The sequence below is a fragment of the Leptidea sinapis genome, chromosome 32 (genome assembly GCF_905404315.1).
Source record: "Leptidea sinapis chromosome 32, ilLepSina1.1, whole genome shotgun sequence".
NCBI lineage: Eukaryota > Metazoa > Arthropoda > Insecta > Lepidoptera > Pieridae > Leptidea > Leptidea sinapis.
In genome coordinates, this window is record NC_066296.1 from 6,794,768 (window position 1) to 6,822,156 (window position 27,389).

General features: G+C 34.7%; 1 protein-coding gene across 3 annotated transcripts; it reads right to left on the reverse strand.

Annotated features, from left to right (window-relative positions):
• Positions 1-283: 283 nt before the first annotated feature.
• On the reverse strand, positions 284-26,553 carry LOC126974473 (DCN1-like protein 5). 3 transcript variants are annotated; one of them, XM_050821983.1, is made up of 10 exons: positions 26,407-26,553; positions 26,051-26,167; positions 24,627-24,742; positions 20,775-20,869; positions 17,673-17,801; positions 15,904-16,028; positions 14,073-14,251; positions 8,356-8,450; positions 6,323-6,408; positions 284-5,086 (listed from the first exon to the last, which is right to left on the reverse strand). In XM_050821983.1, the coding sequence occupies exons 3-9, from the start codon at positions 24,728-24,730 to the stop codon at positions 6,335-6,337; spliced, it is 801 nt and encodes a 266-aa protein (XP_050677940.1). In that variant the 5' UTR covers positions 24,731-24,742; positions 26,051-26,167; positions 26,407-26,553; the 3' UTR covers positions 284-5,086; positions 6,323-6,334. The 3 variants fall into 3 exon arrangements, with proteins under 3 accessions (XP_050677940.1, XP_050677942.1, XP_050677941.1); XM_050821985.1 differs by having other exon boundaries at positions 26,266-26,411; XM_050821984.1 differs by lacking the exon at positions 26,407-26,553 and having other exon boundaries at positions 26,051-26,256.
• Between the last annotated feature and the right edge of the window lie 836 nt (positions 26,554-27,389).

Genomic DNA, 27,389 nt, shown 5'->3' on the forward strand with positions numbered 1-27,389 from the left:
TTCCTGCAACGCCAGAACAAACTTAGGAGCGTTTCCATTCTTTAAGAAATGTGTACGCACTTTGAAGGTAGCCATGTCATATCATCCTGGAAACACCGCACAGAGAATGAAGGAGAGGAACACTTTATGGCCTCTCTCTAAAGTCTCTAACTTTAGAGAGTGGCCAAACGAGCGTAAGTTTGTATGAAATAATATTAGATTTAAATTCATATTTCACAATAGCTATAACTATAGCAACTGGATGGTAATAAATGGTGAATATCAATAAAATAAACAAAATGCAAACTTTGAAATGATTTATTCGTCTCGCTTCACGTGGGGGGCCTAAACAACATCAGAGAATTTCGTAACCGTATCTTACATTCCTCAATACAATTTGAATATACTAACTACATGCTTACAAAACGATATCTACACCTTAACCTAAGTTAAACGAAACCTTTAGTCTGATTTTTGGAACTTTATTCAAAACGGATGATACCATCCACATAAACAAAAATATTATTTGAAGCACAGCTGAAAACATTATTGCGTCACATTCAAAGCAAATTGAATATTGAAGACATATTGAGGTGGTGGCAATAACGATTAACCATCCCATTATCCAAAGTATCTTAACTTATAGAAAAAACACAAACTGAACCAGAGAATAATCTATTTAAGCCTTAATTTTTTCGTACGAGGATAGTAATTTTGATTAACCCACTTCTGATTACAGAAGTGGGACTGAAAGACACTTTTGAGTACAGAAGTGGGATTGAAAGATTCTTCTTATAGTTTACATTATTATTTTAAATAAAAACACTCATAAAAGTGACGAACACCATGTAAGTAGTGACCGACCACAGAAACTATTAAATGACTAAGTACGTAAAAATTCAAACATGACTTCAGACTTTGTATTTTTTTCTTTAGTTTATTCGAAGGTGCTACATTTAATTTAAATTATTTTAAGGAAAATCACCTTTTCGTCAGATGTTGTCTTGCAATACTCGAAGAATTATTAGTGGGTCTTTAAGGTGAAATCCCATTATAATAAGTCAGTGAAAAAGATCCAATCAAATAAAAACTGAAATTTAATTCAACATGGTAATTTCAAATTTAAATGTTAATACTAGTGTTAACAAAAGATTGCAATATTTTTCACTTTTTTATTGCTATTTAAATTAAGTCGTAATATAATATATTCTAGTAAAGTTGTGACGAAAAATATAAGAAATTATATTTAAATGAAATTTATAAAAAAAAAGTATGACACATCATCAAAACTGCAACGTAATTTATCTTTTGTTTGCGAGTCTTATAGTGGCTTATTTAAAACTGCTAGTTCTTTAAAATATTTACCTCCTTTAAGGTCTTTAAGTTGTATCATTTAAAACATATTTTTATTTTAGATACCGCCTCAATTTTTACACTAAACATTAAAACTAAACATAAAACTAAATATTGCCCGCTTGAAATGCTTTTAGGACATCCTGTATATTACAATATAAGTATATCCTGTGTATTAAGTCATATATTGTCACATGTGAGATTGTAAATTAAATATTCTTAGAAGTGCTGAGCTTATTTTAAATTAATATCCCAGGCGAGATTTAAACAGAACTTGATAGAAACACTTAACATTAATCGTAAACTTAAATTTTGGCGATAATAAATTCCACCTGTTACATTCTTATAATATTGAGTGCATTGATTGAGCCCATAGACTTACAATTTAATAGCGTATAGACTATAGACAAACCAAGAGTGCGAAAAAGAAGTAGTTTATCTATAACGGAGATACGCAAGATAGAAAAGGAGAGCTCAAAAAGAGAAATCTATTGTTTTTGTAACCGATTTTGATAGACAAGACGTAAGCAGTGATCCACGCTTTTCATTAGCTCCTTAAAACCCCGATTTCACCATTGAAGTAGGACACTTTGAACTAAACTCACGCTAGTAAACGTGTATACAGATTCAATTCTGATTTCACCAATACTGCCTAAACGCAGTTATAGCCAGCTATTTTACCAGCGGGAGGCTCCTTTACCAGTGGGAGGCTCCGTTGCACAGGATGTCGGCTAGATTATGGGTACCACAACGGCGCCTATTTCTACCGTGAAGCAGTAATGTGTAAGTACTGTGTTTCGGTCTGAATGGCGCCGTAGCTAGTGAAATTACTGGGCAAATGAGACTTAAAATCTTATGTCTCAAGGTAACGAGCGCAGTTGTAGTGCCGCTCAGAATTTTTGGGGTTTTTCAAGAAACCTGAGTGGCACTGCATTGTAATCGTCCTGCGCGTCGCGTCTCTTATTTCCATAAAAAAAAGCATAAGCGCGTTTAAATGCTGACCGCCGAATTTTGTACGATTAAGTCGCATTCAAGAGCTGTCACTGTCGTTATAGTAAAAAAATAGGTCTATCGCAGATGACACACTCTTTGTACTATCGAGTATGCGGCACACATAAAGTCTGCATTGCGCGCAAAATGTCTGTGGAAGATATTTCACAGACTCAACGCACACAACGTCGTACCCTTTCGGTCATTCTGTCGGCAGAACTGTAGGGATGTACACACAATGAAAATACAGAGATTGCGGTGTATTATCTCGTACTTGAGATATAAAAAAAGAAGAAGAAAGAGAATTTTAGGTTCATCCTACTCTTTCAGAAAGATTATTAAAGGATCTGTTTCATATTAAACATTCAGTTCTAAAACTATATCATCAATCATGTAACTCTGCCAAAGATGTATCATTGTGTGTGTATATTTTTTTGTGTGTCAGACTTTTTGCGCGTCGTATGCGTTACTATATATAATTACATATGTTTTATTATTACAGACTAAAAAGTGGGTCACGGATAGTCTGTCGTCTGCGATAAGCCATATTGATATTTAACTATTTTGATTTTGTTCATACTTATCGATGACAGTTTTGTCAGGTATTTGAGATACATTCTATTGTTTATGACTTGTAACTCAATCAACACGTTCAAAAGGCGTTGATAAACTCGCTTCGAGATCAAGACTGGCATTTGAACTCGTAACCGTAAAACTGAGTTTAATTAAACTCAGTTTGAAGTCTCATTGGTGAAAACGTTGCTTAGTATATTGATTATTAAACCCCAAACTGACGCACACACTGAAAAATAAAAATTGGTCACGCTATGGGCTGTCAAGTCATCTGTACGCTAGTGTATTCCAAGTCTATGGACTAACGCAGCCATGTAACACGGTCGCAGATAAGGAATAATGTCGGACATCGGATGTGTGAGCAGTAACACTATACAACTGTACGAAAGCGATAGAGATAGGAAGAGATGGGGTCACTGACCGAAAATGTCCCCGGTTCGCGACCGCATTACACAATGAGCTGGCATTTTACTAGTAGCACGCTGTGATGATTGTTTCGATACTGACACGTGATATAATATCTCAATTTAATATCGAAAAAAAAAAAAAATTTATTTAACAACGCTTAGATTAAGTCTCCGCTGCGCTCGAACTATATACCGCAGTCGCATGTTCTGTTAAACTTTGGTAATAATTGAAAGTATAATGCCGGGTTGCGGAGTAGCGCTTGGTAAAATAATACTACAAGAAATAGAAAGAGACACTGGGATCGCATATCATCAGTAAGTATTTTGTATTTTATTAATTTCAATGTAAAATAACACGAAGCGTATGTTACAAAATTTGAAAGATGCCATTGAGTGTCAAGATGCCACGCACACAAGCATCTAATAGTTGCTGTAATAAAAAAGCTATTGTTCTCAGGTTGTGCGTTATCAGTTGGAGCGCAGCGGAGACCAATCTTTAATCTAAGAAACAACGCTTCTTGTTCAAAATTATATCCATTGAAAGCGACTAATTTAGATAACGTAATTGTACTGTACGTAACAAAGTTTCGGTGGGCGATAATAAATTATTACTCATCTAACACGTTTGTTGCGGGAGTATTACGAGCGAACACAATTAAAATACACTCTGATGAGGAAACTTATCATTTCTATTGATTCACCGAACCCCTTAAGTGAAATTATATAAAATGGAAAATTTTATAATCGTTCAATTATTTTAATAACCTGTGGTATGGATACTTATTCAATCAAACTCATTTAGATTATAGGCAATCTGTACTTTAATAAAGAATTCAACATCTCTTTGGCTTTTAAATAAAACACCTTTAAGGGATTAAAACGCGTGTTATTGTGACTGTTTTTATACATTCGGTTTTTGCGTAAAAGTTACAATTTTATATTAGTAAACCCGACGTTTCAAGACCTTTACAGATCTCGTTTTCAGGGGGACTGCAGATAAAATGAGTCAAAGATAATTTATTGAATTAGGCGTTACTTTGCGGAAATCCATAATTATACAAATAATTTAAGTTTTCTTTAGTGTTTATTCCGTCAATATTTGTTTTTCTAAATTAACGCCTAATTCAATAAATTTTAATTAAAATTTTTTAATTAAAAGCTGAACAGGCGAAATTATACATCAAGTTAAAAACAAATATTGGCGGAATTAACACTAAAGAAAATTTAAATTATTTGTATGAGGCAAAAAATAAAAAAAAACTACACATGCCAAAAAAGAAGAGGACACTGTCAGTAAATTTTGCCAATAACCATCTGTCTACAGCAAATACCACCTCCGAGGCAATAAACGGCGCTAAGCCTCATAATGACATCTATGACAAATACTATATTTAACTCATTTCATCTGCAGTCCCCCTGAAAACGAGATCTGGAAAGGTCGTGCTAACTAAAATAAAAATGTAACTTTTACGCAAAAATCTAATGTAAAAACACAGTTACAATTACACGCGTTTTAATCCTTTAAAAGTGTTTTATTTAAATGTGTAACACTCGCGTAAAGAAATTATCTCTTTGGCAATATTGTCATACAAAAAAACCTTTTGAATCAGAAGTGGTAAATCAATGTTATATTATCTACACCACAGGTACAATTGATCGGGTAATGTCGTATCATGTTTAGTACGAATAGATCACAATATATATAGATACGAGCTAAACAATATACAAGAAGCTTATATCTAGAGCCGAAATGCGCGCGATCCCGTGCCTAACTCAGCTTCCTCCTGCAAATGTATAAAAGGCATAAAAGGCATTTATTTTATCAAAATTGATTCCTCTAGAATTCTTTTTGATGTCATTTCTAATAACTACAAGATACTACTACCGCTTCGGTAACAAATGGCAATCTGAGAGAGAAGAAGCGGCGCAAGAAACTCTCCCAGCATTCTTTTTTTGCGCTCTTTTCAATAAAAATATACAATATTGTACAGTCATTTCTATCGCGATAAAATAATCACAATTTAGTCCCAGGCTGTCCGATCAATTAGATATTCAGCAGTGGAGTAATAGGATTTACGACAGAGCCATTTTTTTATAAAACATTTAAATTTATTTATAGATAATGCCTGAACAGTGGCTGGGACTTTATTATAGAAGTGTATACATTTACCCTTAAAGCTATTATGTATCTTATGAAGCCTACTAGAATTAGCTACAATAAAATATAACTTTTATAACAGTATATATTCACCAGTGGGAGGCTCCTTTGCATAGGAGACTTCCTAGATTTCGGGTACCACAATGGCGCCTATTTCTGCCGTGAAGCAGTAATGTGTAAGTATTATTTTGTTTCGGTCTTAAGGGCGACGTAGCTAGTGAGACTTAACATCTTATGTCTCAAGGTGACGAGCGCGATTGTAGTGCCGCTCAGAATTTTTGGGTTTTTCAAGAATCCTGAGCGGCACTGCATTGTTATGCGCAGGGCATATTAATTACCATCAGCTGAATGTCCTGCTCGTCTCATTCCTTACTGTCATGAAAAACGGGTTGCACTTCGGGAGTGCCACCAGAAGTGAAAACTTGAACCAAGAAATACAAGTATAACTATCGCCTTAGCGAAAGTCTTCGCAAATGACAGAGCTTAATAACCAAATAGTTAAACTGTAAAAATATTTCACGGCTGAGATTCGATTCCGACCTCGCGGTGTTTCGGCTTCGCAATCAGAATGATTCAACCACTGGTCCAATGACATTATCATCATTAAGTTGAACTATAATTAATTTAAGTTTCATCCATAATTTCAACGACTGTCTTACGAATTTTCGATCAGGCCACGTGTCCTGACGCGAGTTTAACATTTTATACCCATCCCAAAAAAAGTGCTCAACGACGGTAAAGAAGTTTTCACTTCAAAAAATTTGTCGATAGTACAAGATCGTAATCCTGGTTAAGGTGTTCTATATTTTCCTTTCAAGGTTAATTTGAAAAGTGTTGATTTAGGGCTCGCACCCTACCGTACCTTGTGTGGGCCTCAGCTGTGCGACATGGCCCAGTCCCCACGCTCGTTCCGCAGCCACTCTACGAACTCGTCTAGCATCACGGGCCCTGCCAACAACAACATACAGGTCTTGACAAACTATACATTTTAATACCTATTAGTGAGATCATCATAAAAATTCTTAGTTCAACATATAATACACAATATAGTTGTGCGAATACTTAATAAATCTTCTGGGGGTTAAATTGGACAAGGTTCAATTTACCTCATTCCGCGACCTTCTCAAGAGACGACTCGATACAGACGCAAGTTTCTCACGGCACTAGTTGACGATTTCCCGAGAGAGACCTGCATGGCCCGTGTATACGGCATCACCAATGCTATCGTCTGCATAGCATTGTATGTTGGCGGTGTCCAACATATCATTGATATGCAGAAGAAACAGTGTAGGAGATAGCACACAGCCTTGGAGCACTCCAGCGTTCACGGGGTTCGGGTTCAAGCAATAACCATCGACAAGACCAGTATGCTGCGCCCAGTGAGGAAGCTGGAGGTCCACTTGCATAAACTCTCGGGAAGCCCAAATGATGGAAGATTTGAGAGAAGCGCCTTGTGCCTCTCTATGTCCAGGCTAACAGCCAGGCCTTCCCCCTTGCTTTCGATAGCCGCCGCCCGACCATGGCGAAAGCCGTACTGTTGGTCGTTGATCAACTGGTGACCTTCTAGGTATACCAAGAGCCTGAAATTGGCTATCAGTTATTATCTAAGTATTTATAGAATTACTAGCTGACCCAGCAAACGTTGTATTGCCGATATTAAAATCGCGATACAAATGTAACTGTTGATCGTAGATGGTTGAAAATTTGATGTTGTATGTATTTTTTAATGCTGACATGATTATGATTTCATAATCATCCCCATGATTTGAAGGAGTTTAACTACAAGCACCGCGACATGAGAATTTTATATAGTAGACTAGCCGACCCGACAAACGCTTTTCTGTCAAAAGAAAAAGAATGTTCTCAAAAGGCATTGGAAATGTGTAATCTTATTTAATTAGTTAAGAATTTAACTAAATCGTATTTCTGAATGATTACACCCTTCAACTACCGTTCCTAGCTTGTAATAGGCAAGACGGTGAGAGGGGAGGGATTATATGGTGTGAAAGAGTAAAATATCTAACTCATTTCAATTAATAAGGTCTAGTATTTGTGTAAACAGCTTTTACGTTACCGAGATAGTACCTTATCCTTAAAAGATAGACATATGTCATCGCGGACTTTTTGTAGACCTATATAAGATACACAATTCCACCATAAATTATTTCGTTATATCTCAAAGGTTTTATTTAGACAGCGTTTTCGGTAAAAGCCCCCAGACGGCTTATTTTTTTCGACACCTCCAACAATTATCGTTAATATATATAAAAACTTAAATTATATACTAAAAACCTTTCTCAAGAACCACGCTATCCATTGGTGAAAACAGCATGAATGACGATGGAGTAGTTTTTGAGTTTATCGCGAACAGACAGACAGACAGACGGAGGAGTTTGTTTTATAATATATAGTGATATTAGCCATTGGAATTACATAAAAAAAAAAAAAATATTTGTGATTGCAAAAAAGTTCAAGTCATGATAATAGATCGACCAAGTCACCACAAGCAGTTCCCGTTCGTAATGAGTAGAGGCATGGACCACAGCTATCAGCCGCTGGTGAACAGTAAGCATGGACAGTGGGAGGCTCCTTTGCACAGGATGCCGGCTACATTATGGGTACCACAACGGCACCTTTTTCTGCCGTGAGCCAGTAATATCTAAGCATTAACGAAACTAATGTCTCAAGGTGACAAGCGCAATTGTAGAAGTGCCGCTCAGAATTTTTGGGTTTGTCAAGAATCCTGAGCGGCAGCACCGCATTATAATGGGCAGGGTGTATCAATTACCACCAGCTGAACGTCCTGCTCGTCTCGTCCCATCTTGTCATAAAAAAATGTACAATGCACAACCATCGCGATCGGCTGCTGGTCGGTGGTATAGGGGAGGTACTCACATGCTCCGTCGGCGTCGTAGTTGGCGAGGTGGACATCCACGGTGCGACTGAACTCCAGAATGTTGCACCACTGGTCGCGGTTCACCACGCGGTACCTGCAGTACGACATACCACTGACTTATTATTATTATCTGCAAAGGGTGGCTAATTGGCTAGTCCTAATGATTCCTCCATCACGCGACGTGGAGAGCTTGCAATAGAGAGACTTGTTGTTCCGGGAAGGGTCAACGGCAGTAGGTCAAGACGATGCTTTCCTATGCCCTGGACAGACCAGCTCAAAGTCCTAATCAACGCTCCTCTCAACACATGTGCCAGAGAAGCAACAGCCAGGGTAACTGGCGTAGAATCGTTCCTCGTTCGACGCGACCACGACTGCTCTGTCAAGCGTAATCCGACGAAGAAGAAGAATGAGTCCTAGTAACACCGCATCCAGAATTGAACTATTGTGTATGCCACTCATACTTATAGCTCGTCGTCAAGCCCTGCCGCATTTACAAACCGCAGTATCTTCTTGACGCGAGTATTACAAACAGCATCTGGGAGTAGGGTATAGTCGCCAAGGATGGTGTTACGCTTATGCATTAGTGGGCCGCAATTGCAGAGGAGATGAAGAGGCGTTTGATCGGCCTTAAGGCAAAATCTGCAAGTTCTTTCGTTTTTTATTCCGACCACACTGAGGTGCATATTTAGGCGACAGTGCCCAGTTAGGCACTGTCACCTTTTTTGCATAGGTTTTTCCTGCTCAATGATAGGGGGCTTCATTCGCGTTTCTGTTATTGAATGCCTTTATCAGTGCTTTGGAATACTACTGACTTGCCCGACAACTAAGCACTTACCACATAATTCCTTCCCATTAGAAGACCGGCGCCCTCAAAGAGGTTCTCGCCCGCAACCTGATGAGACTACACAGGGACAAAATATGTAAAAAAGTAGGTGTTGTCCCTGGTCACTGTCCCTGGAAAAGGATCTACCATAGGTGTAACAGACAGCCCTTTGTGCAGAGGATGCATGAAGGCAGAGAACAAAGCCAGACCAAGTGCTTATGGAATGCAGAAATTTTAAAAGACTGCTTGGCTCCTGGGACGACCTGGGCTGGTTGGAGTAAGAAGACGGGCAGTCACGCACAATGGCGCAATTGGCAACATTAAGGGCTTGGTATTCTTTGTAAATAAAATAGAATCTTAAGTCAATTTTAAACTTATCCCATCAAAGCGACGAGCCCGCAAGTATATAAAGGGGTAGGTGATCACCCGGCCTATTATTAGTATGGCATCAAATGAGTGTTTGTGTGGGAGACTCACAAACTAAGTAAATAAGATTTTCTGGCGTCTCTTCTCTCTCAAAGCGCCATTTGTTTCCAAAGCGGTAGTACTATGAGAAATGACATCAAAAATAATTCTAAAGGAGGAGAAAAATAATGTTTTTTTTCTAAGCAGAAAAAACATGCAAAATTTGGGACTACACGCACATTAGATAGTGCATGTTCTGTCGCGACGTTACAGTTACTTATGCCATCAAATAAATAGTAATAGAACACCAAAAATATCCCCCATAATCAGAGGCGTGCATTCCATATATGCCAATAGGCATATCCTACCTACCATATTTGGAGTCTAAATAAAATACCTACACTAGACTCCAAGATAAATCAGATAAATTTAGTTCTTTTATTCTATAATCGAACTTCTATTGAACCCCCAACCAGTAAGTTTTTCGTTACGCGATATACTAAATATCTAAAGTAGGCAATTCCAATAATGCTTACTGAAGGCTAGTAGAATACGTTCAATTTCTAAAACAAAATTTATTAGTAAAGGTAATACGATCACGGCAAAAAATATACAATTACTATGTATATCGTTCTTAAATATGACCATCGCAATTTGATATCTCTAACACATCCGGGGTAGGCAAGCTTATGACACTTCGAAATGACAACCGCAGCTGTCACGAATTAAACCAACGAAATAAATTATACCTACATTATGATTTATGCGTAATTATTATGACGTGTCTCGTTCTCTTAGTGTCCGAGTTTAAACCTTATTGCGCTTCCATAAGAGTGTCGACATCGCACATGACGTGATTCATGATTGTGAGATATAAAATATAACATTTCCGGAAATAACTTTATAGTATTCAATAACAACAATGACAGCGCCATTTTTTTAGTTGTTGTGTTTTCGTTAACTTTATATCACGGGCGTGAACTATTAAGCTAATTACATTAGTTATTTGTTTTCATTTGTGTATTGTTAATTAGTGTTTGTATTGGGACAAAAAAAGAAGTTGCTGTGTGTTTTGTGTTTAAAATAGGTGACTAGTAAGGAATTAAAATATTATGGAGGAATTCCAGTGTCGGGATTGTGGCGAAAATACGATTTGTTTACATAAATTAGGTTTATATCTATGGGCGCAAATCGCCACCTACCGTCAATTGTTTGCAACTATTGATATTTATGTTTTTGTTTATCGTTAAAATGAATATATTATATCTGAAATATATAAGATTTAAATACAAATAGCTATTTGTAAACATAAAACTGTTATTTATTAAGTGTCTAACTAATTTAATAGACACTGTTTTAACTGTTTGATGTTTCATTTATTGTTAAAATACTTAATTGAATGTGTAAATGTTCAAATTAATTTGTATTCAATTAATTAATATCGTTATTCTGTATCAAACTTTATTATTTTATGCAATAAGTCTTTCTTAATTGTATTTCGAAACTTGCTTGCAGCGCCATTTTCTTATTTCGTAATGTTTGTTCAAATTAAATGACCAAATATTATATAAATCATTTGAAGTTATATAAATTCACTAATACATTTATTGAGCTGTATTTAGGAATTATTTTACAATACCTAATTGTATTTGTGTTTTAAAAGAAGTTGTATCTACTCTGTTTCATCTATTGTACGGAAGCTATAAAAGCGGTTGTTTTATGTAAAGACAGTTCATATATTCTATACTAGCAGTTGTGCTTCAATAAACTGAGAAATTCTTAGTGTTGTATTTCTTCATGGTGGACCCTGGTCAAGGAAACCCTGGCGTAACATAAAATAAAAATTGTTTCTCTTTATAGACCAACTAGCTGACCCGGCAAACGTTGTTTTGCCATATAAAGTATAATTCACGCGATAGTTTTATAAGTAATAAAATATTGCCTATATATATATTGTACATCATTTTGTTCTATTGTCAATAGTTTTTGCAGCGCACGCAAAAATAGGTTTTCGATTTTACACCTTGTGTTATAAAATAGCAATTTTATTACGGATCCCTAATTTTGAAAAAAAACATAGCCTATAGCCTTCCTCGATAAATGGACTACCCAACACTGAAAGAATCATTCAAATCGGACCAGTAGTACCAGACATTAGCGCGTTCAAACAAACAAACAAACAAACTGCAGCTTTATAATATTAGTATAGATGCAAAAATATTAGTTTAAACTCAAGAAAAAGGTAAAATTATGAGATAATTCAATACCAAGTATTACGAAAAATACACTTGGCTAGCTGGATGCCGCCATTCCAATTTATTGTTCTCCTTCCCCTGCTGTTTATTATTATTCTACAACCCAAACTGTGTGAAATGATACTAGTTACGGTGACTTGCATAATTTGACAAATCTTGCTTAAAAAAACACGATCAATCTGACAGAACGGCAGAAAAATGTTGGTAAGTGAACTTATATTTATCCTTATAACAGGAACTAATTTTTTTTAAATATTAATTGCAAATTATCGACTATTTGGACTTCGAGTGCCTACCGCGCTGGAAAACCAATGCACGCCCCTGCTCATAATACAATTTCTTAAAACATAAAATTCAACTTTTGACAACATTTTCGAGTTAATATAATAAAGCATAAAGCACTCATACAAAATGTGACTTTCTATAGGTAAGAAAAAATTTAAAATCGTTTCAGAAGATCCAGAGATTATTAATAGCTTGCAGATTGCAGATTTCTTTTCTACTTACTTCACACTTCTTTTACATTGTGGATAATTCACACAATATTTTTATAAATTATAGCCAATGTGTTATTCTTGTGTGTAAGCTATATTATTGTAAAGTTTCATCAAAATCCATTCAGTAGTTTTTGCGTTAAAGAAGTAGAAACATACATCCAGACATACAAACTTTCACATTTATAACATTAGTAGGATATTTATTGCAGCAACATAATACTTATTTATGCAGATGTTGTGTAATAAGGGGTATTAAAACACGAATGTTGGTTTAATAATAGTATCACATGGTGTTTTAATACCTAATTATCAACAGTTGCATACAAGAATTTATCTACACCCATAATATGAATCCACTATAAAAGATTCTGAAACAGCTTACTGCAAACATTAAAAAAGCCAGTCCTAGTAACCATAATATCATCCAAAGGAGTGTTATTATGAAAACGGATGATATAATTTTGTACTGCATTTCATTACAATACTCGTTTGGATGATGTATGGTTACTAGGACATTGGATGTTTTAATGTTGGCAATAAGCTGTTTTAGAATCTTTAATAGAGGATTTGAAGTATGGGTTAGTAGATAAAGTAAAATACAATACAATAGCACTCCATAAACCACATTGGTTTGAGTGTAGTGCTGTACAGCACTAAAGAACGTACGTTCTACATTGCGATTTACAACAAAATATTGTATAACAATAGAAAAAACAAAATATACTAAACTAGTAGTTGTCCGTTGTTTTCGCAACTAAAGGTTACCTTAAAAACTTATTTTAGTTACCTTATTATCATAAAAAAAAAAACATAAAAAAGGAGTCATACTGAAACATGCAGGGCAAGCCTGTCAGCCAAAATCGGGAAGTGCCATTTGGCACTAGATCTATCGTATACACCAAAATCGGAAGTGCCGTTCAGCACACTACGCCCGGACCAAGTCCTGACTCTCATTTTGTCTATAAGATAGTTTATTTTGCATGGTATTATCTTATAGCTTGTTTCAATAGTTTTCTTATATATTCTCTCAGATCATCCTAATAAAAATGGCGCCGATCTACGACATACTGCGGCGCGGGGGCACTTGCCGATCATGGAAGACCTTCCATGACCTTCTAAGTTGGCATAGCGATTCTGCACGGACGCACGCCAAGAAAGGAAAGATATTCGTAGGATATACAGTCGAACCTGGATAAGCGTGAGTTCAAGGGAGCACAATCTCATTCTCGCTTATAGAGGTTTCTCACTAACCCGAGTTTCTCGCTAATGCAGGTACATAACTGAGTAAGTCTCAAGGTACACAGGCACACGTGTCCATTCGAAAAGAATGCGAGAAAACAATACAAAAACAATGGTAGAAAGTTCCACGAAAGTTAAGAATGAGTCATAAAATAGCAGATAATAAATTTGTTTTGTCATTTGTTACTGTACGTGTGTATCTTTTATGTATGTATGTATTTTTATTGTAGCTATAGTTCCTCCTAAACAATATAAAGAAATAAAGCTCGACTGTCGCTTATAGAGGTATAGATAAGCAGCAGTCTCACTTACGGAGGTCCATGAGGGAAAAACGACTCTCTCTTACAGAGGTTTTTGTTTCTCGCTAATAGAGGTTTTGGGAGCTTAAAACGACGGGTCCTGGCTATTACTCTCATTTATAGAGTTTTCTCACTTATCCAGTTCTCGCTTATCCAGGTTCGACTGTATATATATAAGCAACAGAAAATGTCACAAACCTGCGGGCCGGGGTTACCGGTGCGGAGGTTGGGGAGCTTGTGGTGGTGTTGTTGGTGGGGTCCTCGCGCGCGTCACCAGACAGGAAGCGGCACAGCGCAGCCCGCAGCGACCACCGCGGCAGAAGGACGCCCAGTAGCGCGCGAGCCGTACTCGTGTCCAGAGACCGTTGCTCCTTATCCTGAACACACACAAACACTGCTATACACAGACAGAGATCCAAGTAGATAACGCAAATCCCTCGCGTCTGTATGAAAAGCGTGCCCTTTTTTTGTACCTACTGTGACGTCGTTAAAAATGCCAGTGCATCGAGCCTAACGTTTAGCCACTCACCTCATCATTAGTTGTACGTTTTCAGTACATCAATAGTCGGTATTGCTTATTACTAAAATCGGCAAAGTATTTATTAAAAATCATAATAAAAGCGTCAAAGGAAGAGCATTTCTCCTCTTTTTGTCCTCTTTTTGACTCGCGAAGAACATACACTCGCGGCATCTATTTGGTCATGTCTGTGCTGCTATACCATCATCCTTTCTAGATGTCTGGGCATTTTTTTTATTAATGAAAATAAGGGACGAGACGAGCAGGGCGTTCAGCTGATGGTAATTACGCCCTGCCAATTACAATGCAGTGCCGCTCAGGATTCTTGAAAAAAAAACCAAATATACTAAGTGGCACTACAACTGCGCTCGTCACCCTGAGACATAATTACTGCTTGACGGCAGAAAAAGACGCCGATGTGGTACTTATAATCTAGCCGGCATTCTGTACAAAGCATAAAAGGCATTTCATCATCATATCAGCCGGAAACGTCCACTGCTGGACAAACGCCTCCCCCAAAGATTTTCACGACGATCGGTCCTTCGCTGCTTTCATCCAACGTATTTCGGCGATATTGACCAGATCGTCGGTCCATCTTGTGGGGGGCCTACCAGCACTGCGTTTTTCGTGCGTGCTTTCGGTACGTGGTGCCATTCGAGGACTTTACTGCCCCAACGGCCATCTATCCGTAATTGGGCTATGTCGGTGACTTTGGTTATCCTGCGGAGCTCCTCATTTCTGATTCGATCTCGCAGGGAAACTCCGAGCATAGCCCTCTCCATTGCCCTCTGAGGGACCATGAGCTTTCTTATAAGGCCCATAGTTAGCGACCACATCTGCCTACCGTAAGTCATCACTGGCAACACGCACTGGTTGAAAACCTTCGTCTTCAGACACTGTGGTATTTGGGACGAGAAGATTTAATTTTATTTTCTAGATGACTGCTTTTCTAATATCAATTTCTTCCGCAACAAATCGAAGAATGAACTTTCTATCGTCGTGTTGCAAGGATCACATCAGTACGCCGTACAGTACTATATAAACCTTATCAAATTAATTGTGCACCTAATATAGATCAATATGGCCCTTTACAAATGTAATTTAAATGAATATTTTCGAAGATTAAAAACTAAATTAAAACTAGTAGTTCGTCCATCTAGACCATAGGTTCTCAACGTGGGCGATAACGCCCCCTTGTGAGCGTTTGAGACTTTCGGGGACCAGAACTGTTTCGGTTAGAAGACCCAGAGAAAATTAGGGGGCATTGAGATGGCGCAGATGGGGCGTGGGTAGATTAAAAAATATAGTCTAAAAAGTCAAAAAAATACACGAAAATACTCTAGAAAAAAACATATTCTCAAAGTGGGCGGTGAGCAAAATAAGGTTAAGAAACTGATCTAGACATATTAATGATCTAAGTGCTTATGAATGTTGTACCCATGCAGGCCATCTTATTAGTCATTAAATATAAGTAAATATTAATATTTGGATTAAAAAAAACTGTCTACTCACCCTAGCAAAGTCATATGAATATCTGTAGATAGCCTTAAATATTTGTGGGTCATTGAGTAGGCTACGTAAATATTCTAATTTGTTTTGCAATTTGTGTGCACTGTCACATTGTAGTTCTGTTAATCCTGAAAAACAGTAAATTATTCCATTATTATTAGAAAAATGAAGTCAAGACACGACCCGGGTTTTTTGTTTCTACCCTCACTAAACGGGTGCTGCTTGTGGTGCCAGATCGACCTGTTATCTATATATATCAAAATGAATTGCTGTTCGTTAGTCTCGCTAAAACTCGAGAACGGCTGGATCGATTTGGATAATTTTGGTCTTGAATTATTTGTGGAAGTCTAGAGAAGGTTTAAAAGGTGAATAAATATGAAAATGTTCGGAATTAAATAAAAACAACAATTTTGTTGTTCCTTTGTTGTGTCCACCGTCGTTCAGAAATCAAATCGAAAGAATAGTTTAAAATGAATAACTAATTAGAATCTTTACATCGTTCGAACTTTCTCCGGAGGTAAAAAGAAAACTTAATTTTAGCTACCTATAATTGGTAGATTTTATGTACGATTTAATGTTTGGTTGGTCTGATAATCGGTCGTCGTCTATTTTATATACCCCAAAACTTTTATTTATTTTTTTCTTATTAGGTAATTTATATGGCAATACAACGTTTGCTGGGTCAGCTAATAGTTAATAAATCATTGTATTTGCTGGATGCAATTACTAATTGTAACAATAATCACGACCATCGTGTTTACGAAGCATCCTTAAATAAACAATGAATTCAAGCTCTTAAGGTTGATGCATCCAATATATGATAATTTATATTTATACAGTTAATTCTTTATTACTTTTTATGAAATTTTCGATATTATTTAAACCCGATTCATATACATATTGGATTGGCAGCACCTTACAAACTAATTTGTTATGTATATATTACAGACATTGTAAAATACTATATTTAATTGAAAAAGGTGCCCGTTGAGGTTCTTGTATGTTCTTCTCACAAGCTCATCTTTTTATGAACTTATGGTAAATTCGGTAATTTAAAAGAATTATTTGTAGTGACGATTCAATAGCGCTTAGTTTAAGCCTAATTGAATAAACTTTATTTGACTTTGACTTTGGGAATTTTTGTCCTTTCTACCCCCACTAATGTTGTTATAAAAAATAAAGGACAGTATATGTCTAACAGGCTAACCCAGATTCTGAAACTGAGTGTATTATTTAAATCAAACAGCACCTATTCATTGAGATAATATGTAATATTTTTTTTTTCATTTATATTTATTTTTTAACTTGCTCGTGTGAGTATTCGATGTTTGCGTATTTTTCCACTTTACATGGATTGTAATTAAAATAAAAGTGTAAATGTTGATTTCAGCTCTCTGAAATTTGCCACTCTTGGCAATGATTTTCTTGCCACTTGTTCTTAAATTAAAATTAAAGCTCATCCTTTTCTGAAGTGGTGGTAAATGGTAAAATGTTATAAACTTATGACAATCATAAGTACTTCTTATCAATGGTAATTAAAATTTGTTATCATAATAATCCCTTTTGATTTTATTTGCTAAAATAAATTTATAATTTCTCACTATTACGACACATACAATCTAAGCATATTACAAGGCATTTTAACAGTTTTTTTTCTTTGACAAGGAAACTCCTTATGCAGTTAGACTATTTGACTATTTGAGAGACCCAAGTTAATTTTATCAAACTTATTATGTTCAAGTCAACAACAGTTGGTTATAAATTATTCTTACCATTTAACCATTCTTCTTGTGTAAAGTAGCCCATTTGCTTGGCCCCCATTTTGTAAGCAATGACCAGCATCACCACATTCTCGGGGTCCACACCGAGGTCTTCACAAAACTTTTCCATACCTTCCGGTCCTGAAAGATACATCATAATAGCATCATTTCATAATCCACGCCCCATATAGCCCAGTGGTTAGTGACCCTGCCCACTGAGCTAGAGGTCCCGGGTTCGAATCCCGGTAGGTGCAAACATTTATGTGATGAATATGAATGATTTCCGAGGTATGGGTGTTTGGTTGCATTTAAGTAACTTCAAGTAAGTCTATTTTATTAAATATATCTTTGTCTTGTACCCATAGTACAGGCTATGCCTTGTATGAGGCAAGATAATTTGTATAAAAGTGTGTCAATATTTCCTTTCATAGCTTTTGATGGATAGAATACTTAATATAACTTGATGAAGTTTTTGTATTTGTTAACATTTTCCGGTCAAACTCCCTGTTGTTATAATGAATTGTCAATAAATAATCTCTACTAGAAAATATGTCCATACAAAACAAATATTGGAAATAAAAATAATTATGGGTCCCAAATCTAAATAACGACTATGATATCTCTCAAGTTGGACTCAACAACACTCCACGAAGTAAATTAAAATCCGTTCATTAGTTTAGGAGTTCACTGGAAACAAACATCAGGAACCTGGATTTATATAAATTAAGATTAACAGATAAAGTTTGAGAGATTGTAGGCACTAAACTCTGGATCTATAGAACCAATTTGGAAAATAATTTTATCAATAGACGAAGCTATTCAATAGCTCTCTTAAGATTGGCAAGTTTCCTACTGCTTGGAAACTTTCGTATTGACACGGGAGTGGGTCAGGGATTGGAAATAATACTCCGCTTATAGGAACGAGTCTTTATATGCTTGTGGGCGGCGGTACCTTCAACGCGTCACACCGCACCGAACACTAAGTCTCTTCTATCTTCTTCTTCTTGGAATACTTCCACTTTTCACTGCTTCTTCTTTTCTTCTTCTTCTTTACACTTTCGAGTCAGAACTAGAACTGCTGTAGGCCACGCTTAGTACGGCTTATATACCCCCGGATCCGTTCTATTTTCAAAATAATTCTCCCATTCCATCTTTAAATTTAAATTGTACTAGAAAATTCTTTTAACTATTTTTATCCTGCTTACACATTTTCCATGCCTTTTTTTCTGTTCGATTTGATCCTGAACTTACTAGAAATTTCCTTTAACTTTACAAAACCCAAAAAAATCCATACACTGGTAGGTGTATCGAACCCGGGTCTACAGCGTCTAAAGTAAACACTTTTCCGCTGAGGTACGAGTATTGCTGAAGGAGCTGTTGAAATTAACAATGTCTTGAAGTTTGACAACTCTCGTCATATACTTCGAAGGGTTGCTACGCAACAGTATGTTACTCCTTTATATAAAAGTGGGGATAGGTCAGATGTTAATAATTATTTACCAATTAGTAAATTGAGTGTCATTGCAAAAATCTTCGACTCATTGGTTTATAATAAATTGCTCTAATACTTATCCAAGTTTATCATTCCTCAACAACATGGTTTCTTGGCGGGTGGGTCAACAATGTCCAACCTATGTATCTACCTTGAGTACTTAGTTTCTAATATTAATAAGAATCTGATTGTAGATGCCATATACACAAATTTAAGCAGAGCTTTTGATGTAGTTAATATTCAACTCTTGATAAGAAAATTAGAGAGATATGGTATTACCGGAAGTTTGTTAAAATGGCTTGAATCATTCTTATCGAATCGCATTCAATATGTGAATATTAAAAACTTTTTATCAACGATTATTCATGTCATCTCAGGTGTCGCGCAAGGTACCCATCTAGGTCCATTGTTGTTTTTGATTTTTATAAATGACATTAATGTTTGCATTAAGTAAAGTGAATTCTTTTTATTTGCGGATGATATGAAAATATTTATAGCAATCACTAGTGACCATGACCGAATACTCTTACAACTTGATATTGATTCTTTTCAATCTTGGTGCATCCTTAATGGGCTTTCATGCAATATCAATAAATGTTTTTGTATTTCATTCGGAAGGAAACAAGACTCTTCCAGTCACTATTCGATACATAACATTGCTTTACCGAATGTTAATAACAACTAAAGACTTAGGGGTAATTTTTGACAGCAAACTTTCATTTAATGATCACATAGTCTATATAAAAATGATCACTACAAGAAGAATAAACTTTATTAAAAGATTAACCAAAAAATTTAGTAATATTGCTAGTTTTAGAGTGCTATATTATTCATTTATATATCCCAACAAAATGCATGGTTCAGTAATTTGGAATCTTTACTTAAAATATCAGGTTGATACGCTATCATGTTTACTTGAGATATGTGGTTTATCGAATTGGATCTCCTATGTCGTACTCTAATCACGATTATGGTTTTATGCACTAGGTCATGAATATACCCGGTACTCTTTATTCGGCTCGGCTGAGATGTGATTATATTTTTACATTTAAAATTTTATCAAGTAATATTGATTGTAGTCAACTTTTTAGCTTTATTAAAATTTTCTGTTCCTAGTAGAATCTTGAAAAAGAATGACACTTAGTTTTCTACTCAATTGTTGAAAACAGGTGTGTATGATCACTCTCCTATTTTTAGGCTCAGCGAAGCTACGAACAACCAGATAAACTGGATTGATTTATATAATACTAGTTTACTATCTGTGGCAAGACACACTAAAACCATGTTTGTTTATAATTAGAAAGTAAGATGTGTTGATTAGTTAGTTAAATATTATTATTAGTTAGTTAAGTAAATATTGTATCATTTTCATAGTTTTAATATTGTAAAAAGGGTTTGCCCATATATAATAAATAAATAAATAAATAGAAAGCCACATTATTTGTGAGTGTTACAAGTAGAGTGTACTTAAGTCGGAGAAATGATGGTTGAAAGTAAAAATTTCTTACTACATCTGCCTTAACGATGAGAGATATATGATTGTTTAGTATATACATGTGGCAGTATTTAAAACTGGTAAATGAGGAAGAAGTCGCGGGTAACAGACAGTCTAATCTAATTACCTAAGAGATCAGGTTCTGCGGCCGTTGTGTACTCTTTGAACCATGTCAAACATTTCTTTGAACTAAAACTTGTGTGTTCTGATTTTGATTGCCATCTGAAACAAATGAACATGTCAAACATATGAAATAATGTGTGAAATATTGTACAGTTGCTTACAAATATTCATAAAAAAGATTTATTTACTAAATATTACAAACAGCAATGTTCTGAACAGCAGAAATATACTGCAACAATTTCAAAGCAAAACATTACGAAACATGTGTAACATTCCCATGCATTCTGATGCATCAGCATGTTGCTAATGTACTGGGGATAACGATCAGAATCGGTTTCAGATTCTTAAAAGTTTTTGTATATATATATATATATATATATATATATATATATATATATGTATGGATATATACATGTTTATTTATTTATAATCGCTTATAAAATGGTCACAGAATACCTTTATTGATTTATGGTGTATGAGGATGATGCAGCTACTGTACTCAATAACTTTTGTATTAATTTCCATTTTTTTTTGACTTACTTGTGTAAGACATTGACTATTTGACGTTTGAGTGTGTTTGTTGCATCATTTTACATATTATATTGTAATTGAAATGATCTGTAAATCTTGATATAAAAGAGTGGCAATGAGTTTCTTGCTACTTCTTCTCATTAGCGGTAAGTAAGTAGCGGTAGATTCAATAAGAAAAATATTTTTTTTTGACATTCATAAGTGTCATTTTCGTGACCCACTTTAATAAACCGGTTTTGATTTGATTTGATCTAAAACTGAACACTGTGAAAGAGGAAATCACCAACTACAGCATAAAGTACCAGCTGCGACTATCATGCCATATAAATAATTTGGCTTCCCAATTGGAGGGCTCTGGTAGTTTCATATACAATAGACTGAAAAGACACAGCATTCCTAACCTAGCTGATAGATTCACCACCGGATAGTCAGCAAACATGTAGATTAGTTTGATGGAACTGACTATAAAAATGAAGTACACAACAAAAATTAACCACCAAAGAGATAATAAATTGGCTGTGCTAGGCACAGATCGCCAAGATGGCAGAAAATATCAGAGGAGAAAAAAAAATAGATATTGATTGATTGAAAATGGCGCTCTGAGAGAGATAAGACGGCGAAAGTTTTTTTTATTGTGCTCATTTAAAATAGAAATTTCAACTTACAATAATAAAAGCAATCATAATCTGCTGCCTAATGCTTTAAATAATATGCAGTTGAATAATAAAATTTAACAATGTCTTTGTTTATCTATTTAACTACACAGACTAATATTTGAAGTATACCTTCTTAATAATACAATAAGTAGTGCCTTACGGAAAGTAACAATAACACACACATCACACACGCACATATGCAGACAGACAAACACACATGCGCACTCACACACATGCGCACACGCACGCAAGCACACACACACACACATCCTGTTCATTTTGTAATACTATATTTTATAGTCTTAAATAATTATGCTCCATATTGACCATTATTGTTACTTAAATAAATATTTTATCATTTTTTTTTCAATTCTTAATAATTTTAAATAAAATATAAAGTCTGAATATGGTATGGGTCTTTAATACAAAAGTGTATATATATTTTTGCTTTTAAAACTAAAACTTTTATGTATCTTATGGAGCCAGTAGGAACATAAGTACTACTGAAGAAAAATTGTAACTACATTGACACATAATATATATATATATATATATATATATATATGACATATAATCATATATATATATATAAGAATGGATTGCTGTTTGTTAGTCTGGCTAAAACTCGAGAACGGCTGGACCGATTTGGCTGATTTTGGTCTTGAATTATTTGTGGAAGTCCAGAGAATGTTTAAAAAGTGAATAAATAAGAAAATGCTGCTAATAAAAACAACAAATTTGTTTTTCCTTTGATGTGTCCATACACAATTTCTATGAGAGAATTTATTGACACACAGTTTGACAGTTCTGCTGTGAAACAATTTCATTACGACAGCAGGGTGCATATTTTACGAAGTAATTTTTGATGTTATGATATATTATTGACAAAATCATATAAAAACATTATTTTATTTATTATATACAGAACAACGTCTGTCGGGTCAGCTAGTATTATACATATATATGATAAGTAATTTGTATAAGTGGGATAGTATAGGCAAAATACTGGATTTAGTGATTCATCATCATGTCATCTGAGATGATATTCTTATTTTTATATTCAAGTATTTTTTTGTGTTTGGATTGTGTCTGCAATTTGTGTGGGTAAATAAAAACTGCCCCGACTAAGGAGACATAGTGTGGACTAGCTTGATAACACATTTTGAATAAACCAACAATTGAAGCATGTGGCCAATGGGTCACTCACAAGTATAAGATAAAATCCCAGCGCAAAAGTTTTGCTCATTGTTGGAATTAACAACAGATCTCCTCAAGTGCAATAAAGAGAGAAGAGAAAAAAAGCTAAGCGGCCCTTAAGTAAGGAACTCTACCTTCTGGTTTGGATTTTGAAATTCGAAGTTCTTTATTTGCGAGAAACATTAACAGCTAATGTTCTTATAAATTTAAAAGTAGACACATGTTTCATCTTGACAGACATGCTAATATTACATTTGCTTTTGTTTTATAATTATTATTATTATAAACTAACATAAATCATGACATTGGCCAACTTAAATGTACCATACCTAAAATACCCTCAATATACAATTGCAATAATTAATAAAATATCTAGAGATACTGTAGTAAAAATAATCACAAAAAATTATAATATTAAGAACAAACAAGAATAATATAAAGAAAAAACAAGAGTAACACATACATAAGTCGGGTAATTAAAATCAATAAGTTTGTACAAGTTAAAAGATTGACTCTGCGTAATATCATCACACCTGGCTTACAGAGAGGTAGACAGAGATTAATATTATTTGCAATAAATCTATCCATTAAAATTTTACTTTAACAGTACTTCATACTCTGAATGTTCACCTAGGTCAAGCTTGTTTATATCAGATAATATACAAAAAACAAAATATAATGTGATACTATTGCCAGTTCTATAATTTATCTTGCGGCAAAAAATAAACAACTTACATGTTGCTATGAAACAAAAATGTAACATTCTGCTGGGATTAGCATGATGATTAATGAGTATTCAATACGGATATATAAATAAAATTTTGATATATACTTCAAGAAGTAAAATGTCTATGTAAAATCTAACCATGTCAGTGAATGAAGAGATTGGTATCAGTGATCATATCCATTATTTTGTTAAGTAACACACAGTGGCGGAATCAAGAGGCTAATTGCTTAAACAGCCAATTCAAACTCACTTGTAGGTCTTTTACATTATTAAATTTTACAAATTTGATCATTTTATGGGATTCAGTACATTTAAAAGAAAAGTTATGGTATCTCTTTGTCAGTCTCAGACTGTTCTTCAGTTCAGTGTGTTTCTAAACAATACATTGATAAACCAAATTGAAAATAGAAATATACTAACATCTACAATCCCTTGAAACTGGAAATAATCAAGTATCTAAATCAAACCAATAAAAAGATGCAACCCGCAACATAATTCATAAGTAGTTAAATGCAGCCACATGTACAGATGAGAAGCTCAAATTTCAAATTCTAGATTACCTACTTCCTATGTTATGTAGAGACCAAAAAGTTACCTTTTAATACTAACACATTGGTACCTCACAGTGTTATAACATCAAAGCCCTGGTATTAATTAATACAAGTGTGTTTAAATTGTACAAAATATATGACACCCAGCATATCTCAATTATTATTTTGGAAAACAATAATAAATGTGTACTTACCTAGAATTCCTTGATCTCTTATGATGGTGGTTATCCTCCAGGGATGTGGTTCCTGGCAGTATTTCAGCAGGTGTACCACGCATCCTCTTGCTACAGCGAGGCATTGCTCTACCACCCTACAATGTAACAATAAAACTCATTAATGATTTATTATTTCAAACCAACTATTACCTCATAGAAAGCATGCATTAGCAGTCCCCCTAAAAATGTGATCTGGTAAGGTCTTGAAACATCAGGTTAACAAAAATATTAAAAATGTAACTTTCACACAAAATCTAATGTAAAAACACACACATGCATTTTAATCCTTTTTTTAAAAGACTTTTTTGAAAGTGCTTTATTTAAAAGCACACAACTTCAGTATGTAACACAAACTAAAGCAAATTCCTACTTTCATAATGACCTATACATCTCAATATAGTGCATAATAAAGGTATCGTCGGGGCATTCCCTTCCCTTCAGTATTGTTGAGGGAGGTGATGGAAGGGTTCATGTGTCATGTTGGTCAATGGGTGCTTCTTGTGGTGGCTGGATGATCCTTTTATACAAAATAAATAAAAAGTACTTAATACTTAGATACAAACATTAAGGAGCTTTCTACCATGTACTACAAAGCTGTGGAATGAAGCTTCAAAAAATGTGTGTAATTCCTTAAAGGCTGTGATTCCTCTGGTGTTGCAAGATAATGTGGGTGGCGGTGATCACTTAGCACCAGGTGACCTGTGCCCCCATTTGTCCTCCTTTCCATAAAGAAAAACTGATCTTTTATATTTATTTTAAGTTCATACTTATATATTCATACTGTTGATAGTGCTTAGATAATCTGTGGATTGATGCATCATTATCAATTAACTCTTTTTTATAATTAATATTATTTTTTTAATTAAATTGTAAAATATGAAGCTGTAAATATTGTTTAAAAATGGGCAATGCTTTCACACATCTTCTCAAGTTGTGGTAAATGTGACATTTATATTTTTTTTTTTGCATGCAACTTTGTAGTTGATTTTTTTTCTCTATAGCTATTAAATATGAATAATATTGAAAAGTAAAATTCTTTTATACATTATCATTCAATGAGCAACAACTGAAGTTTTATAAAAAAAAACTACTCTAAGCCATTTAACCTTTTCTGTTTACAATCTTTTAACACTGCTGATTATTAACATTACAATCAATTGCTATTTTCAATGCTAATTGCTAAGCAATAATTGAATAAAATTCAATCAAACAATCTTCAATAAAACTCTAAAAGAACCGTTTGTCGAAGAAACTATAAAGTGATAATCGCCTGTATTGACGAGTACTCCCATGGTAATCACAAAACTTCTACAAAATCAACCATAACAAAAAATAAATACACTTTATCTCAAGACATTTTTTTGTAATTAAACAGCAACGTACACTTTTTAGTTTATACGTACAATTGGTGGTAGACTCGTCAAGAAATTGGAGAACTTAAAGGGATTTTCGTCGCCTATTTTGCGAATTTATGGAGACAGTTTGACTAAAAAATGTCTTCTTGACAGGTCGATAATAACCTGAAATATAAATCAATGTGGTTAATGCGATATTATAAAGGCTTTTATTGTAGACTTTAATTAGTTGCATAGATTATGAGTTATTACACAACAATCACCTCACAATATACGAGAAAAACAACAAAATAAGAGACGTGTATCGAAAAATTGAATACAAGGTTTTAAAATTCAATATTTTTATAAAGATGTTAAAAGTAATACGAAAAAAGTAATAAAACTAAATAAAACAGCCTACGAACTTAATAAGTACGTTAATTATTAACATATTGTTTCCAATAAATAATAATAATTAAAATCAAAGTGCAAAATTGCAAACAACGATGAAAAATTGTAGAATTGAAAAACCTATTTTTTTAAGGCATAGTGTTGCTGCTGTCACACGTACAAAGCGCCACCAAAGAGAATTTAAACACTATGTTCGAGGCTTCAAGCGCCATTAAAACACAGAACAATATTACTCTAACGAGCACTAGTGCCAAAGAGGACAAACATGGAATAGTTATACTTATGTGACGTTCCTCCACTGTGCGGTTTTTTGACACAGTAAACTTTCTTCCACATACAACCAAGCTGTAGAATGAACTTCCTTGTACGGTGTTTCCAGGACGATACGACATGGGTACCTTCAAAAAAAGCGCGTACACCGGCTGGCAACGCTCTTGTGATTCCTTTGCTGTTGCAAGAGAATGGGGGGGGCGGTGATCACTTAACACCAGATGACCCGTACGCTCGTACATATATATAGTCTATAGTCTGGCTAAGCAAAAGGCGGCAAATTAAAAAAAACTTCATGTTGGTGCGTAGACTTTACTCAGTCTACGTAGTTATTGGTATAACAAACAAAAGTAGGAATAAATAATTATGATACATTTCCTATTTTTGTTAAAATTCCGTATCGGTTATTATGTAGGTCATGGCTTTGATTTGATTTGTTTTTAATTTTATACAGTAATTTTTACATAATAAAGGGACCATTTTTTCAGAACCTAGGGTATTGAAGGGGTAATAAATACCTACATTGCAAAAAAAATAATTGATGAACCTCAATATCATTTTTGAAGACCTATCCATAGATACCTTACACGTATGGGTTTGATGAAAAAAACATTTTGAGTTTTAGTTCTAAAAAATTCATTGTTTTTTATTTTTGTGTGAAAATCTTAATGCGGTTCACAGAAAACATCTATTTACCAAGTCTTAACAGTTTAATTCTTACAGTTTC

Excerpts from the sequence above, each read along its gene's own strand:
- LOC126974473 (XM_050821983.1), bottom strand. The coding sequence starts at position 24,730 with ATGCCTCGCTGTAGCAAGAGGATGCGTGGTACACCTGCTGAAATACTG. Across the intron at positions 17,802-20,774 it reads CGCAGAACCTGATCTCTTAG|GACCGGAAGGTATGGAAAAG; the intron begins GTAATTAGATTA and ends TGTATCTTTCAG. Across the intron at positions 16,029-17,672 it reads ACAAGAAGAATGGTTAAATG|GATTAACAGAACTACAATGT; the intron begins GTAAGAATAATT and ends ACTGTTTTTCAG.